At 35.2% G+C, this 18,329-nt stretch overlaps 1 protein-coding gene and 1 long non-coding RNA gene across 2 annotated transcripts; one reads left to right on the top strand and one right to left on the bottom strand.

Moving 5' to 3' along the window:
- The first annotated feature begins 1,449 nt into the window (after nucleotides 1-1,449).
- On the top strand, nucleotides 1,450-4,749 carry LOC114076170. Its single transcript, XR_003577006.1, has 2 exons — nucleotides 1,450-4,288; nucleotides 4,383-4,749. It is a non-coding gene; the product is annotated as an uncharacterized LOC114076170 (long non-coding RNA).
- Nucleotides 4,750-5,048: 299 nt separating this feature from the next.
- LOC107008235 lies at nucleotides 5,049-16,363 on the bottom strand. Its single transcript, XM_015207177.2, has 9 exons — nucleotides 15,888-16,363; nucleotides 13,664-13,764; nucleotides 13,227-13,575; nucleotides 10,275-11,153; nucleotides 10,128-10,185; nucleotides 9,730-9,791; nucleotides 9,524-9,630; nucleotides 9,356-9,443; nucleotides 5,049-6,111 (listed from the first exon to the last, which is right to left on the bottom strand). Exons 1-9 carry the CDS (start codon nucleotides 16,020-16,022, stop codon nucleotides 5,794-5,796), a joined length of 2,097 nt encoding a protein of 698 aa, XP_015062663.1. The 5' UTR covers nucleotides 16,023-16,363; the 3' UTR covers nucleotides 5,049-5,793.
- Nucleotides 16,364-18,329: the final 1,966 nt, after the last annotated feature.

Here is an 18,329-nt window from a genome sequence, read left to right as displayed (position 1 = left end):
TGAGCAAAGGTTAGCAGATGAAAGGGAAGCCAAGAGACGGATTGTATTGGTAGACTTTCATCAAATGCCTAAAGTTGCTAATGACCCTCCTGCTCCCAAGCGCTGTTGGAATAGGAAAAGGTTTTGAGATTATGATGATTCGAGTTGTCTTACTTTTTTGTCTTGTAATTTTGGAGAGTATCAGCATTCACTTCATTATTTGTATGTATGAATGATCTTTTACTATGAAATAGAGAAGTTACATTCATTAAAAACAGCTCAAAGGACATGATTACTTATGTCCTGGCTCTACGTTTTCTCTTGGCTAGTCGAGCCACATGATTACTTAAAACATCAGGAGCCAACAAACTGATTACACTTTTCTCTACAGAAAATCAATCACCTATTTAAGCAAGAAATAACTACTAAGTAAAGAGGCTCTCTAATCTGTAAGACTGTAACTAGTAACTAGCACATCCCCTTTTCATAGTCATACATTAACAAACTCAATCAGCTCTAAGTTCAAATTTAATATAGAAAGACTTGCAGGAAATAAGACATCTGAAAGTAGATCGGTTCATTTAAAATAGGAAATGAGAGAAGTAATAACCGAGACTTATTTTGAAAGACAACAAAACCTAAAATTACCTTGTGAGGAATAAGTAAATACATAGGCCGTACACTTCTCATTCAACATAGCAAGGATTTTTACTGTCAATGTTGAATTAATAAGAGTAGAGATTCTTAAGAGAACCTTTAGAATCATTTTCCTATAGTTTGGTTTGTTTCCAGATCTGCAATGAATTAGAATGCTTCCGTTGTTCTCCTTATAGCAGTATTCATGCCTGAATTATTACTCTATCTCTGGCACAAAAAGTCATCAACCATTGGAATCGAGTGAAATACTGACCTGAGGATGATCTCGTGAACTTGAAAAAAGATAATTGTCTCAAGGTTAAGTTCAGTATCCCATTCTAACCAAGTGAAGATGCACTAACTCCAGTTATCATGGTTATACTGATAATAAAGATATTTCTTGTTTAAGCCAAACAACTATTATTGCTCAAGATGTGCTGAAGAATTATTGAATGATTATAAGAAGAAACTGAAGTCAAGATGAAGAAACGATCTTTTGTTTTGTATTTTAGTTATTTGGCAGCAGTAGTAAAATAGCAATATCAGAATGAGATTCTAATAAATGAAACTAAAGTTTTAGCATTCTGTACCACTATTTGTTGCAGGTAAACCCAGTCAAATTGCTTAGATGAGCCAGATATTAGATGCCTCCAAATAGACCATCTCGCTCCATTTAAAACACAACCATTTGCCCTGCCACAACACGTTTTGGCTGAAGCTAAAGTGAAACAGAAAATGCTTTAAGATTGCTACCACTTCAATTGAATCCAAGCTCCACCTGTAATGCTATTGGTAAAAGAATAAACATCAGTCCACCCCCTGCAACCAATAGTATACACTATCAGTTAGAACCTATATAGTTGCATTTGGATAACAAACTCAAATCAAGTCATTTTCGGATAGCTGATAAAGGGAACAAATAGCTTGTAACACGGTGATACCACAGAGTGAGGACTTTCTAAGTCAATGTTGAACTGAAAGAAACTCAAATCTTGAGGCCTATAAAATAATGGTGTTCCGTTTTCCTACTCTACATTAAGAAAATCCATTTCATTATCTGGATTATTTTTCATATATTGCATAACCATAAATAATGCCAAGGTCAGGTAGTTCTGTCATAGTATTTTGGGATCCAGATGCATGCTTTCCTCCACAAAATACATGGTAACAGCAAGCCGTGAACAACTACCATTAATGAAACTTCTTCATACCCGAAAATACACGGTAAAAAAAGAAATATTTACACTAGATCATAACAAAAGATACCCAAACTCCCTAATTCCAGATAGAGCAGTCTTATGTATGTTAATCAAAGCCTCATCACCAAATAATGCTCCAGTCTTCAGTTGTTGGCAAATTTATCACACAAATATGTACTGTCAAGACCTTCAATTTTGAACAAAAACGAACTAGTAGATGCACAAATACTCCAACAATTTAACGCACTTCCTTCACGAATCAATTCGAAATGGCAATTCTTAGCAGTCAGGCCATTGTACTTACTGGTAAGCTTCATTTCAAGTCAAATCAGTGCTCTAGCAGATGAATCAATTCAAAAATCTACACAACAAACACAAACATTTTTAGGATACTTTTCTCACCATATAATTTCATGAAGCCCATTGAAATCTTAAACTTATCATACAAATGGCATGAAAACCATTCACCGCTTGAGTCAAGTTGAAATCCTGACCTCAGGATGAACATTTTGCAACCTTGCACAACTTACATAGCACATCCCAAGGTTTAGTTTGGCGGCTCACCACAAGTCATGAAAAATATGACAAAATTCCACAAAAAAGAATTGCTAGTATTGGGATTCCATTTCCTACGTAGACAAAATACTAAGCAGAACAGGAAGTGTCACTGTAAATAAAAATGTTAACAAAGAAAAAGTAATTTGCTGAAAGATCCGAGAAATGGCGAAATCTTTGATTGAACAAAAAGAATTACAAATTTCAGCGGTCAGATTTCAAAATACTTCAACTGTAACCAACTATCATTTTACACCACTAAACCGTTGAACATGTTATGAACCAGTCCAATCCCTGGGCCGATACCTACAGGGATGTACATGAGCAACTTAGCCTTATTAAAAGTCCCACATCCGTGGTAGTTAATGAGATGGGTGGACTCCTTGTAAGGATTGGACAATCTAGCTTTTAGCGGTGTGAATTAGGCGGCCTAATTCAACAAATATAGTTGAGAAACTGGTTAGAGTCATCAATGGAGATATTTTACCTATCTTAGCTTCTCCTAGATGGACTGACTACCTCTTCCTTCCTTTTATTTTATTTTGATAGTGAAGCTGTTATTTGGTTCGATTGGTTGTTTCGCAACAAAGGATTATCTTCTATGGTTGGAACCATTTCACGGTGGAATTGCTTTTTGCGATTTGGAGAATGGAGCCTCACAAGTTGAACAAAGAATGTGGCCTGTTTTGACTCAATAGCTCCTCCGGAAGTTCTTTATGATGCAATTGAATCTAATTTAGCCAATGTAAAACAAGAGGAGGCTGCAGAGATCTTTGATTGCACTATTGGTGTTAATTGGTAGCAATTTTGATGGGATACACCACTGGAAATTAAAATTGATGAGGAGAGGAGGAGTATTCAAGAAACTTTGCATGTAAGGTGTTTGCTGAAATACCCCAAAGAGAAATTGACATGGACTTTAAACATTCAATGCCAAACGTCACCCAGGTGTTCGAGGAAAAGTCTCATAACTGCTGCTCTAAAGTACTCGCTGAAGAACCGGATACTCCTCTAGTCTATGGTGCCAAAAAGACTATTGTTACATCTAGTCGTTTTCTTTCTACTAAGCACTGCAACATTACCATTTTGAAAATTTTAGAAGTGCCCTGGAAATTTTCTTAGCACCCAATCCAGTTATTCTAGTGCGACAGATTGGGATAAAGCAGAGGAATTCGCTACTTGAAGACATTGGTTCAAATAGTGTTGATATTATTGAACTTGAGAAAGCCAGGCAATGGAATGGTCATAAGCTTATCCCTTCAGAGAATTGTACATCTTTGTCAGTGATGTTAGTAGTAAGATCAATATTGCCCATCATATTTAATGAAAGGCATCGTCGCACAAGATACTACAGAGGAGACAAGTACATTGACATGATAGCAAAACTAATGTGATGACAATGTTTTACAAGTTTTTTAAATTTGATCCTGCCACATGGAGACGCAATGTTCAGTTATTAACTAGATCCCTCATAAACTTTCGAGTGTCTATTGCTCTACTGGATGTAAGACCGGATGTTTGCCTTTGTTGTAACCAAATTGTTTCAGTTTACAAGTGCTCCAACAACTACAGATTCCTCATGTTTGTTTCTTCGTAAAGGCAAGTCACTAAATCGGCCTAACTTCTCAGACTCAGACTGGGTCGGTAATCATGATGATGATCACTCTTCTACTACAGCATACGTTGTGTTTTTTTTAGGCTCCAATCTGATCTCATGAAGTTCTAAGAAGCAAAGAGTTGTTGCTCGCTCATCCACATAAGTTGAATATCGTGCCATTGCTTCAGCGTCAACTGAAAGTTCCGAATTGATGGAACAAAAAGAGTTACGAATTTCACCAGAGTCCCATAATACTAATGCTATGCCATCAAGAAAGAGGATGAACGGGTCCACCAAACGAGTACAAGTTGCTACTCCTCGTGTAAGACTTCTTTCTGATTTATCTTTTGAGAAGCACCTTGACAGAGAAGTGTAAGACTTCTTTCTGATTTATCTTTTGAGAAGCACCTTGACAGAGAAAAGCAGAGCCACAAAGGTTTCAAGAAGATGGAGAGTGATCATCACACAGAAAAGAAGAGACAAGGAGGAGCACAAAAGACCCCTTCCCAATGCAGGAGAAAAGAGTGCACCACTGGTTCAACAAAGACGAATGTGGCCACCAAGCCTATACAAGTTGTGAAATCGATGCAAAAAGGAACACAAACCATCAATGATATGAAGAGAAAGTTTGAATCAAGAAGATGATGTTGTTGGGGTAAGAGGAGGTTTTGATATTCCAATGGTTTAATCTGTTGTAAATTTCACAACAGAATTCTTATTTTGGTCTTATAAATTGTGGACAGGAAGTATCCTATATGTGAATTATCTCAATCATTGAAATAATCTAGTTGCAATTTCCCAAATGGTGTTATGTTTCATGATTTAAACTTGTGTTATATATCTCACAATTTCCCCTTGAAGATACAGTAAATAGATGACAGTTTTACTATATCAGCTTTAACTAAATTTTCAATCTGGTTAAACCAAAGGGAACATCCACTTTTTGATAGTTTTACGAGTAAAAGTGGATGGAGGAAATACTTGAAGCTCTCATTCCATCAGCAAATCTTCAACCCATAAAATCAAATTTTATACTAAAATAGTCAGAAGTGGGATAAAGGTTTTCATATGGGTCAAGGAAACAAATGAAATACCTGCATTTTAATCTCCACAGCAACACGTGGCTTAAATCAAAATGCATATCGAAATATACTTGAGCTGATCCAAAATCACCAGTCCTATTACTACTTCGAATACAAAATTACAGAAACTTGGCAAAAGTAGATAACAAAACGATAAAACAGTAGAATTGTCCTTTTCAAGTGCCTCCATTTCTTTTTGAAGCTCCGATAACAATAAATGCTAAATCATCAACTAATCCGACTGGATGCACATTTCAACTAGCAAGCATATTATTGAACCAAAAGATGAAATGTAAAATGAAATGGAGATTTTGCTTTTTCTTTTTATCTTTTTGTCTTCTAAATTTTTTCCTCTTTTTTTGACTTTATCAAGAATGAAATTTCAAAGGTCACTAATCCAATAAACAGCCCATTTCCACCTATTCACAGATTCCAGCTCGAACTTAACACAACTCCTTCAGCCACCTGCCTCCAACAATCTGATAATAACTACTTCAAAAATCTAATCCAAAAACATTTACCCAATGCCTCTTCTGCCCAACTCTAGAGAAATAACAATAAGATAAAAGCAAGATCTGTAACACTCCGTTTTCATGATTACGTGACGTTTACATTCACTCCCCATCTTGATTGATTCACCAGATGAAGCAATCATGTACGTTGCCCCAAGTAAGTTGGACTTCTACCCTTCTTAAAAAGAGATGGATTCTCGGAGAGACAGGAAAGAGTTAACAGCTATAATCAACTAAGCCGCAGTAGAATTTCCATTTGTCTTGGATTCTGTTCGTACATATGTCATACTCCGAGGAATGGGAGAAGGAACTGCATTACTCGAGGGTGTAGCCAAACCAGAGTTCTCAGTCGATGTGGGCTGAGCATCTCGTTTCCATTGCATACTTCTAGCACCAGGCCTGATTGGGAGCCGGGACCTGTACAAAGTGGGAGAGCCTCTAGGAAAAGGGACCCGACCAAACCTAGAAACGGCAAAAGGACCGCCTCTTGTAACACGAGGCCATACAGTGCCAGACGCTGCTTCAGGAGTAGCAGAGCTTTTCCTCACAACCTGTATAAAAGAACAATACTCGGTGCTTAAATGCAGAAATGTCCCTCAAAAGAAGAGATGTACAAATGCTAAAAAGAGCCTTGCACAAATTGCTAAAAGAATAGAGACTTCCTTTTACTCGGGGTTTATCTTGATACTTCAGTTGCCAACAATTTTAGAAGCATAAATTATTAAAAGAATAGCCTTCTTTTTAAGTCTTCTATTCTTCACACTTCCCCAACTTATGGGGGATGGGAGAATCAAATTAGTTACATAATTCACATCACATGGTGAAGAAAATATTTGAACAGTCGCATTCTCATCTAAATGGGAGTGAACCTCTTTTTTTTTTCTTTTTAATGATTTAACTCTTGGTGAATCCTGAACAACTTTTCCAAAAGCTGAATATGGAGTTTTTGGCTAAAAGCATTCATGAAGTATGACTTAAACCTAAAGTACATCCTTGTGTTATATAAATGAGTGAACAAAAAACATCCTTGCACACTATCCAAAAAGTCAAAATTCATCCTTTCGTCTAGTCTCTTTAAGAAGCCCATGCTACCAACAAAAAAATGTAACAAAAAATTGTGCCAAGCAGAATGACTAAATGTACACATCGTTAAGCTATTCAAGTTGGGCGATTTTTCAAATTTTTAGATATTGTGGGATACAAAATATATTCAAATTCTAAATATACTTTATAAAAAGTATGGTCAAATACAACTCCAACTTCAAAAATTTCAAATGAAAAAATTATTTTTTTATTTTCATAACCAAACGCCTATGCAATTCACTAATTTCCAGCATTTCTGTACATCGTATATAATATTATATAACATACATACGTACTAAATATTTTATTGAAGAAAATCTCTAAATAATTAGGCATAATATTTTTAAAATGAATTTTTTAACATAATCTTTCTAACCATCAGAACCTACTATATAAATATTTCAAGACTTATGTATTAATTGCAAGTCAATTTACTTGATGATGCAAAAAATATATAAACTAACAACACACAATTTAAATTCTGAGAATGACACATTCATTTCCTATCCATATTCTTATAAGGTAACTTGGATCTTCCTCATCGTGGCTAAAGACATGACCAAATTAAAAAATATATTTTTTTAATTGGTTCAATCAATTTCATAACAAAAATAGACAAAAGGATGATTCTTGTTTTTTTTGGATAGTATATGGATGTTTTTTGCTCCCTTGGATAATATAAGGATGTACATTAAATTTGAGTCATAGTTGAGGGATGATTTTAGCAAGGGACAACAGATTGAATCCACAAGATTTACTAATTGAAATCACTAGTATATTGTGTCTTTTTAAAACTGAAAAAAAAAACAACAATATACTAGTGTTTTGGATTGGTAAATCTTGTGGATTCAATCTGTTATACAATTTTTACCTCACAGAGGATTCAGTTCATCACTGTAACTGTAGTTCATACATCTGCACACCCACTATTTTTATGCATGTAGACGTTCATAACACACAAAAGCACTTGAATACTTATAAGGGATTTTGACTTGTATCAACTCTAAATCCTGATTACATAGATTCTAAATCTCTTCCATGTGAAAAATAAACATTAAAGAATTCTCAAGTTATTCAACCTTGGGATTTGGAAACGATTCATCCAAATGGAATCCTGAGCTTACACCAAAAATTGGAAAAATGAAGAGACAGCCCTACTCAACCAATCACCTACTATCACCCCCTCCCCCCCCCCCCCCAAAAAAAAAGAAAAAACTTATAACAATGATCTTACCGTGTATGTTTAAGAAACCCTTATGCAGCTAAGCCCACTATTTGTCTTTTCCAGAGTTCCCACTTACCTTTCCCTAGTTAGTACTCATCATTACATAGAAAATTGCAGTAAATCCAACATAAAATTTGAGACGTGCAAGTCCTGCACAAAGTAGTTCCTTTTGGGGGGTTCTATTTCCCAAAATGTTTTCCATGTTAACTTTTTTGATAAAGTAATCAAATGTTTTCCATGTTAACTTATTAGTTGTCTTCTCCAGAAATTCCACTTATCTATCCCACTTAGTAATCATCATTACATAGAAGGTTGCAGTAAATTCCACATAAAATTTGAGTAGTGCAAGTCCTGCCGAAGTAGTTCCTTTTGGGGGGTTCTATTTCCCGAACTGTTCTCCATGTTAACAATATATTATTTGGATGATTAACTTCTCTAAAATCTAACACATTTTTTTGCTTCAATTGCAAACACCATAATACAACAAGAAATTGAGGGGCTCCCATAAAAGTGACCAAGTAAAACCTAGGTCTCCATACCACTTTGACACTCCTATACTCATCCCAACTAAAACAGGGATGAAAGCTATGCACCCAATTCAAATTCCAACAGAGACAACATACATGAAGTAATTTATCCCGATCCGCCTAGGCCTTGGTAGCAGAGTTACCTTGCATACCCAATACTTGAGCTAGTGGGAGGTAGCAAGTACCAGCAAAATAGTTAAGGTGTACTCATAAACTTCCAGCAGTCCAGTAAGCATTTTTTATATATACTGCAAACAAACTTCTTAGTCGTACTTCCATCAAATGCTTGGCGCTGAAAAGTGATTGCATGAGCTATATGCCACGATGGAATGCTTCTGCATATATTCATACTGCACTTGACCACTAAGTAACACGAATATGTGATGTTTCCTACATCGTCACAAAACTCTCCTTTGTTGCGAGTTGCTAATTTTGAAAACGTGCGCTTTTAATTGAGACGAAGGCTTCAAACATTCTAGAGCATTAACATCTTGTAGCCTCTTGCAGAAGGTTTGAGAATGTACTATCATAAATGTTGGCTTTCAGCACCAGCAGCCTCTGCGGAGGATAGAGTGGACGCAGTTCGCCCGGACCTTACCCCTACCTTGTATGAGATAGAGAGGTTGATATGTTGACTTTAAGCAGTCAACAGTAAATTGAAACTGCAAGGAACTGATCAAACCTCTTATCTCGATTTTACTTTAAACATGTAGGAGAGAGTCCACTTTCAAACCCATCCAATTAAAACCAAAACAGCAGATCATCACTAAGAAAATCAGTTAACTTGTAGCTGAAAAACTAACTCGGAAGACTCAAAAGGGAGGGTGTTAAAGGACAAAACAATAACAAACCCCCCAAAAAGGTATATACCTTCACCAACTTATGACATCATATAGCAGTCAAGACAAAATCCACACACCAACTTATGACAAATAATATCATCTGCTTTTTAGAACATACCTTCAGAATGCGTGACATGAATGATGTTCCATCAAGAGATAAAGCATTCTCTGCAGATTCTTTTCTCATGAACTCTACATAAGCTGACCTGTTGTTATGTATTTAGAGATTAGCACTCAAGAATATCAAACAAAAGATTAATAGAAGGTGATGAAAATAGTAACTGACCCTTTGGGTTGCCCAGTTCCAGCATCAGTCAGGATTACCACTTTAAGCACTTCTCCAAATTTATTAAAGTGCCGAGAAAGGCTATCCTTTGTAGCAGCAAAATGAACCTGACACCAACAACGGAGACAAATTAAATGTTTTTAAACAATTGATCGACAAAGAATATACCTGGCAAATCAGACCAATAGTTAGTTGACAGAACTTACATTGTTAACAAAGATGGTTTGTGAATCAGCATCTTCTGTAGGTGCACCAGTAGAATACAAACCTAATATACCAGAAAATGACCTAGATATAAGATAAAGAAACAAAGAAGGTACCTAGATATAAGATGAAGAAACAAAGAAGGTACCTAGGGAATAGCATACTGGGAGTACTACACATATATTAAAGCAGTGATTAGACCAATAATTTGCCTCACAAGTTAAGAGTATCTCAGACAAAGCATAATGAAAGCAATAAAGCCTAACCTTAATCCTAATATTACCTTAACAAACAAATCTTATAACAAATTAATCTTAATATTTATCTAGAAGTAGTTTCGAAGTGTTTTTATCATGCCTAGAAAGTAGAAGCACATGCAACTAGGGAAGATCAAACTCACCGAGATTAAGAAAACCTGTCTTCTGAGATTCCTTCTGCGTCTCCACATATGGTTTGACCTAACAAAGAACATATCATTTAAGTATTTTCTGGAGACTACAAATATTTTAGCACATAATGAGATCATAACAGTGTATAGATATCATACAATTCCATTAGTAACTGCAATAGGATTAGTGCTCTCTTTTGTCAACAGTATATCAGATTTCTCGGCCAAGCCTTCACTGCTTTGGGCAGATCTCCGATTCTCCATCTCAAATGACTGTCTTGCATCCTGATACTGAGGTGATTTCCAGGTATTCACACTTAACGGGATATTCATTGGCTGGTGAGGAGCACCAGAAGCAAATGTAGGTTGAGCCTGGTCCTTCTGTGACTTATCCAAAATATCATCCACATTGTAAGCAATGCCATGCTCGACTATAAGCAGATTCTCACCTATGTTTTTAACAGGTGCACCAGATCTAGAGGCATCAAAAGCCCTTCTATTCACAGCACTGCTACCACGATTAGCCTCATCATCCGATGCTGAATCATAAACAACCACAGCATCATCATGCAACATAGATTTCCCAATATGCTTTCCACTATAATCACTTCTGTGAAGGTAAGTTGAGTACGCCTCGCTTGCATCAGCAAAAGATTGATCTTGTACATCTTCAGCAACAGCTTGCCTGGATTCATCCATTGAAGGGATTGAATGATCGGGAACATCTCCAGCACGCCCCAGCCTATCAAACACATTACCTGACGATCTAACTTTTGTTACATCTTTTGCAGCTTCTGCAACAGCTCTAATAGCAGTCGCCAAGGCAGTTGGTGCTCTTGCAACCGACCGTATCCTCTGTGGGCGTTCTGGAAGGGATGAGTCCTCCACAGATGTAGAGACCACAGAGCGAAGACGCTTTAGTGAAGGTGAGGGAGCTAGAGTGGAACTGGATGTCCTATTAGTAGCCACGGCATCTCTTACTGCAAATTGCAGCAACCTCCGAGTAGCAGCAACTGTTGTTTGACTACTGCTTTCCCTCTATCAAAAGCAAGCAAATTAATCAAAAGCTGATGACGTGAAGTAGTAATTTGGAATACAAAACCAAAAGGATAACTTGAATCATATTTTCTCTTGCTTTCATGAATTAGATGTTATAAAAAAGTACTCTAGTACTGAACTGAAATCAGTTTGTATGCAATTCCTCTTGCAATCCCTAGTTATTTTACTCAATCCTTGTTCAAAAAAGTAATCCAAAGGAGCGGGCCACAGACGGATACAAAAAAAAAAGCAAAAATAATGCATAACCATGTACATATGATAGAGAGGCTGTCTACGAACAGCAAGATAAGGATTTTGAGAAGTATTGTTAGCAATGTGAATACAATAACATTGGAAAGGCTACTAACTAACCACGATAAGTAAAAAGTAACAACTCACTAAAAATCAACAAAATTCCTGAAATTTTCAAAAGACAGTAGCGTGGGATACAACCAAAGCAAATCACAGGGTAATTCATTTTAAACTTTGTTCTAATTGGCATTGGAATTCAACCAACACGAATTTCTGAAGGAAGAAAACTCACCAAAGTGAAGAAAATATCATGGAGGGTAAAAGTATAAGATAAATAATACTAGAAACAAGAGAAACTGATTGCAGAAAAACACTCCAAATCCAGCCCACACACAGAGGAAGGGAGACATGATCTAATCAATATGGCATTCTAAATACATACCATGACATGAAAATAATTAGAAATGAAGCTTTTACCCTAATGATGCTGCCAACAAACCTTTATACAGCCCAATCATCAGAAACAATTAATAAAAATTGCAAGGACACAAGTTAGTTATTGTTTGTAACCTACATCAGTATTGTCAACAACGACAAAATCATGTAAAGCTTCACACTAGTGAACTTGAAACTTTGTTAAAACAGATGGGAAAAGTGAAGTAAAGAGAATTTTTTATTATGGTGGTCTCCGGGCCAACTTGTGCAAACCTCATTATTCCACCAGGTACTTGCTACCTCCCTCCCCCGCATGTACCAAGTAACTATGCCTACCAAGGTTAGACATATGGGAAGAGCTCACTTGGTGGCTTTTGTCTCTGCTTAGATTTAAATCATGGTCTCCAAGGTTTACACTCGCTTCATTGACCACTAGGTCATGCACTTGAGTGATTAGAGAAAAGTGATTATGCAAATGGCATTATCAACCATGGATCAACGAAATACACAACCAGGCAAGATGTTACGATAAACTATATACATTTCAAAACATGTAAAAAAACAACAATCTGGAATGTTTCTCTGGAGCGATCAATGGGTGGAAAAGTTTCGTACTTAAGGGCTTTCAAGAATATATGTGCATCAAACGGTATGTGATATCAAAAATAATTTTGCAAATAAAACTCAAGATACCCACTATCTATACCAACTTACATTAAATCCATAGAAAATTTAATCACCCCCATTGTCACCTTCAGTTACAATCGAGAAACAGTCAAACAAAAATGAAGGGACAGACTGATTTCTCCATGGAAGCCAAGACCGAATTAGCATGACAAATATAGAACAGCAAAACCAGCTCAATAAACCAATCACTCCATAAACCACGTGGATAGGTGGGTCTTAACTGAATTTTCTGCTCTCCATAAAGTAAAAGGCAACTTCTTACTTTGCATCAATAAATACAGTAGGAAATGGAACCCCAAGCTTCTATTCAAGTACAAACGCCTTCTTCTCCACCATCCATAATGAGGAAAGACAGCATTTCTGAGCCCAAATATCGAAACAGAAAAAACCACAAACTTTTACTTAGTGTTTTGCTAACACAACTATATGTATAGTTATTCCCAGACAGACAAGTAACAGATCTAACAATGGTTGTCCACAATATGAGTTACATAGGAGCTAGCTAAATGAAAGAGTCAGAACAGGCATGCAACTTTGGAGCGGAAATAATCAAAAAGTAAAAAATCAGCACGACATTCAGCTTAAAAACATGACAAGTTTCAAATTATTCAATTAAGAAATTCTCCGTCATGGCATTATGAGAACTCAGTAGCATTCTTTTGATTCTCAAAACAAGAAACGCATAGAGATTCTAGAAACCTTTTTTGGCTTTTCTTCAGGTCTTCTTCTTTTTCTCACATGTTCTGGCTGAGGGGATAGGGATCGCTTTGCATGACCAACTTTTCGATGTGCTTCCTCCTCCTTAGGAATGTTTTCGGCCAAAGAACTACGTAGAGAAGGGTGTCCATCGCTAACAAGCCCTTTCCACTCCCTTCGGTTACGGCTTTTAGATTTATTTAATTTCTCTTTATCAGCATCAGTGTCCTGGTGGTGCATATCATTCTTTGCAGGCTGCTCCGCAATAGCGGGTTTCGTTTTTGTCCCTCCTGTATCAGAATCCTTTTGTTGCACATACAGATCTATATTTGATCCCACGTGATCCCATAGCCTAAATAGCATTACCAAGAATCAGAATAGTAAAATAAATACTTAGCTCAGAACACATACTGTTAAGCGAGATATGGCTGTTATATTACCAATCAACAAAGGAGACACTGTCTTCTCCAAGAAAAACATTCAATTCATTTCTTGCTTCTTCTTTACGCCTACCATTTTTTAACAAGACTATGACATATTCCTGCAGGTGCACAGAAAAAAATTAGCATCGTAAACTTTCAGGAGAAAACTGACACACCCATAATGAACGCCACATCAAGAAGTATCTGTAATAACTAGACTCGAAGTCTGATGTAATACGATAACCTGATACAACTAAAATGAGGCTCCAAAGATGCACAAAACAATATAATAAACCAAAGAGTGAGGATGATCAAATATCTTGTGCAGAAGCAAATACATGGATCTAAACGAATGAACAGTGGGATCCTTCACATTCATGACTATGAGATATATCAACATTAATTGTCCCCAAATTTAGAATAATGAAAGCTTAAAGTTCTAAACCGGAATATAGCAGAGTGTTCTGGTTCTAGAAAAAGAACCAGAAGCTCCGCATAATGTCAACCATGGCTTGCAAGGACGTTGAAAATGACGCAGGCTTCAGCATGAGACAACATACACTTGATACAAGCCCCTTGAGAAACATAAGATAAAATTGGAACTTTTGCATTAGCAACTAAGAGTTTGTCTAAAGTAGAAATAATAAAGAGTTTATATCCATTTTTACCGTCTATGTATTTTGTAAGCTATTTTCAAAAAAAATGGTGTTCAACCAAGCTTGCACGCACTAATTCGATGTACACTCACACAAGTACCATGTAACTATGTCCACTAAGAATTTCATGAACTGCTTATTTAAACCCATTAATCAAAATGAGGAAGTTACAAATCAAATCTATTTGAGCATATAAACTTGAATATTAGAGGATGAGCGAACCTTTTTACGAGGCAATTTCGATAAGACAATGCTGATCACTATCAACAACATATAAAGATTCATAGAATAGACAGCTTCTTCCTTATCCCTATAATAATAGATCTGTGTTGCATATACGAAACATAAGATGTGTAACGTACCTTGCACCACCAGAATGGTGCACTATACAGTTTAAATGACCTATTGCATCCATGTTGCCAAACTTACTAACAAATTTATAATATAAAATAAAGTCAACCCTCATCTTCAATCTTAAGGTAATGTGTGATAACCTCGCCACAAACAGATGTGGTGCACCCTAATGCGGGTACCAGGTATTGGACACAAGGTGGGAGCCCCCCAAAAAAATGTGATAACCTCCCTAAAGTTTTTAATGTTATGAATAAGCAGGCAGCTTTAAGGTGCCTCACTTGACATAAATCTCTTTCCCCAAAATAACTATACACAGTTGTGAGCGTCAGCGAACTTCTTAAGTGGATTGAATCCTTCAAAACAATGAAATGATGAATTCTTTTTATATAAGCAAATAAGGACATTAGTCCACAAACAATAAAAACAGAACTAATCAGGAACAACAAATGATGGGAGCTTCAAACAATTTGAAATAAATATGAATGTTTTTTGTGTGTTTACTGCACACTGAGCACAGAACTAGGGAATTCCCTGCATAAAGACCTATATCCTAGCTTCTTCAGGAGCAATTTTTGTGACCAATAGACAAACTCTTGTCCAATAAAACATCATTATGCTGTAAATACTGATATAAGAACTTTTCAAGGCCTCTCTCGGATCCAGAACCAAAAAAAAATACAAAATGGAATTTTAAAACTTATATGTTCCACTAGTAGAGAGTTCATAACAATGTCACGTAAGATAAGAGGTCAATTTCACTGCAACTTGGATACTATAATTGCACAAAACTTTATCCAAAAGCAACTCAATGATTAAAAAACTCAAGGATTGCAAGCCCTCCTCGTTGTAGAAATAAATTCTTCAATAGATTGAAAAGCCTATACTAATACACAATTATATATGTAATCCATACTGATGGCAATAACAACTTTGAAGCTTATTTCAAACTTTTTTAACAACATATTCCGCAATCCAATTAGATTATGGAAGCAGTAACAACAAAAGGAACTTGCACAAACTCAAAAATCACGTTTGTGAAATTCTTAAACACAGAGTCTAAAAGGTAAATGCTGGTGAAGCAAACACCGAAATCAATCCATTTAAACTCAATACTACATCAAAATTATACTCGCACTATCCTTCACTACAACAACATCTTGCATCCAAAAAAATTCAACAATATGTTCCGTAATCCAATATTGTTGTTCCAAGCCCTAGAAAAAAAACCATACCACAAGAGTATCATCCGTGTAGTCACCCATGAACTCCTTGAGTTTCTCATTAACTCGTTCCCGGAGCTTCGCAAATCCTTCAGCGGTGAAATTAACCCTAAATGTCCGATCATCTTCTCTATCTCCACTCCCCATTATTCAACCAAAAATCCCTAATTCGATTTCCTAGATGATGATTCTCCAACACGATTCAACAAACAAAAACGTACCGATTATTCCAAAAATTCTCTTTGATTTCTCAAATACGAATTCGCATCAAAAACCCTAAAAACTTCAAAGTTATACTGAGAAGTGATTGTAGATTGAGAAGATTCAATAATATGAATGGAGGAAAATGCTATCCACTGATTAGCTGGGATTTTTTCCGGGAAATCAATTCTTGGCGGAGACGAAAAGGGGAAAAACGAGAAACCCCAAAACCTTTTGGGGAAGGAACTCGTAATGTAGTGTTAAAATGACTTCTAACCCTATGTATCACGAGACCAGTGACCTATATTATTATTCTACCGCAAAAAAGGTAAAAAATATTCTGAAATTTTTTGAATGTTTTCTAAGTCGAGTTTGACAAATAATTTTATCTCGCGTGATTTGAATTATTCATATGAGTTATAGGTTATCATTTTATGAAAATTTATGTTGTACGTATAAAATGCTTACCACAGAATATTCATCTCAAAAAAACTTGAGTTATTACAACGATAAGTTATTCTAAAGTTTCAAAAAATATTTATTTTATTTTTTATGTCAAAGAAAAAAATCAATTTTTTAAATATTAACGTTGAAGCTGACATAATAAAAATAAGTTAAGATTACAGTTGAATTTTTAAAATCGTTTAATGTTATATTTATACAACGGTAGATCTCATCAATCACCAAGTGATTCTAACCTAGTATACTAGTTTAGTATACGCGCGCTTTGATCTCAAAGCGTGTATCCCATCTAAAAATAAGCAAAATTAAACTTAGCTAAATTAAATAAATATTTAAGTACGTGTAGAAGCATTATCTAAACTAAAACAAAAATAATAATAATAAAAGCTATTAGTTGGATTAGAACCCTAATCTCAAAGGTGATATTCCTAGCTTGTACCAATAGCAAAATGGCACTTTCATGTATTTCATTGATGCACTGTTAATTATATCGTAATTTCTACTAATTTTTCAATATATATATATATATATTTTTTAGAAATTAGCGAGTACACGTGCACTCCTTTTCCGTAGTGTAGGTCGGCTTAGTATCTATCGACGGGCCTCATAATTACATTGATGAGAGAAAACTTTAAAACTTGTATCATATGTATTTTTCTTATTATATATTTTAGCATTTCTTCATTTTCCCTCGCTTTGTACAAACAAAAATGTAATTTATATAGTTCATTTTTGTTTGTATAAGCGATGGAGGCGAGCGAAATATGGGAGAGGGGAGAGGGGGGAACGAAAATATATGTATACATACAATTTTTTTCTCGTTTTATACAAATACAAACACATTTTATATATTTATATTTGTATAAAAGCGAGAGGGAGTGAGCGAGAGAGGGAGAGTGGCGAGCGAGAATTTGAAGGAGAGAGGTCACTGTCAAACAGTTTGCTACATGACACAATTAAATTAAATTGTGATTATAACATTTAATTTGATTTATTAACTTGCCATTATATACAATTTTTTCTTTATTAAAAAAGATGTGGTTATTAATATTAATTTCATCATATTGCCTTAAGACATGCGATTTATAATGGGTGAAAAATTTTATTTTTAAAAATATATTAAACACGATTATTGAAAATTACAATTATAGACAAGGTTCACACTACTCATGTTTCTGTGTTGTAAATATCATACATCATTGACAGTATTGCATTTATATAATAACAATATAGACACAAAATTTGTACTGATGGTTGGAATCATTTTCATCATTGTCTTTCAAGGCTCGCAATTGTAATAGATGAAAAAGTGTTTTTTTATATTTAATGAATGAGTTAAACATGTTTAGTAGAAAATGACGGTTAGACATGAAATTTGATTTAAACGTGAATATATTTGAAACTCGTTCTTTTATGGTGTAAATATAATATTGAATTTATATAATTCATTTAAAAGATTGTGATTGTGGAAATCATTCTCGTCATAGTATCTCAGGCACATGATTTTGTAATTGATAAAAAAATATATATTTTTGTGTTCAACAAACGCGATGAACATGTTTTACTTATTTACATTTATACACAAATTTTGCATTAAACGTGACGATATTTTGAAACATATACTTTTATGATGTAAATACTATACATATTCATACTTTTTTTATGAAACATTTTTTATTAAGTTGAAGAACACTGAAAGGTTGCTTAATGCATATGTTAAACCTATATAATTCATTAAAAAGACTATGATATTAAAATTATCGTTATTATATGCTTCAAGATGTGCGATTT

This window comes from Solanum pennellii, chromosome 1 (assembly GCF_001406875.1).
Source record: "Solanum pennellii chromosome 1, SPENNV200".
In the NCBI taxonomy this organism is placed as follows: Eukaryota; Viridiplantae; Streptophyta; class Magnoliopsida; order Solanales; family Solanaceae; genus Solanum; species Solanum pennellii.
The sequence above is the reverse complement of the archived record's forward strand: the minus strand, read 5'-3'. Positions and strand labels throughout refer to the sequence as shown.

Bases quoted from the DNA above. Each gene is read 5' to 3' on its own strand.
- LOC107008235 (XM_015207177.2), bottom strand. From the start codon at position 16,022: ATGGGGAGTGGAGATAGAGAAGATGATCGGACATTTAGGGTTAATTTC. The intron at 13,765-15,887 runs GTATGGTTTTTT...GTGCACCTGCAG, and splicing joins ACACGGATGATACTCTTGTG to GAATATGTCATAGTCTTGTT. The intron at 13,576-13,663 runs GTAATATAACAG...AATGCTATTTAG, and splicing joins AGTGTCTCCTTTGTTGATTG to GCTATGGGATCACGTGGGAT.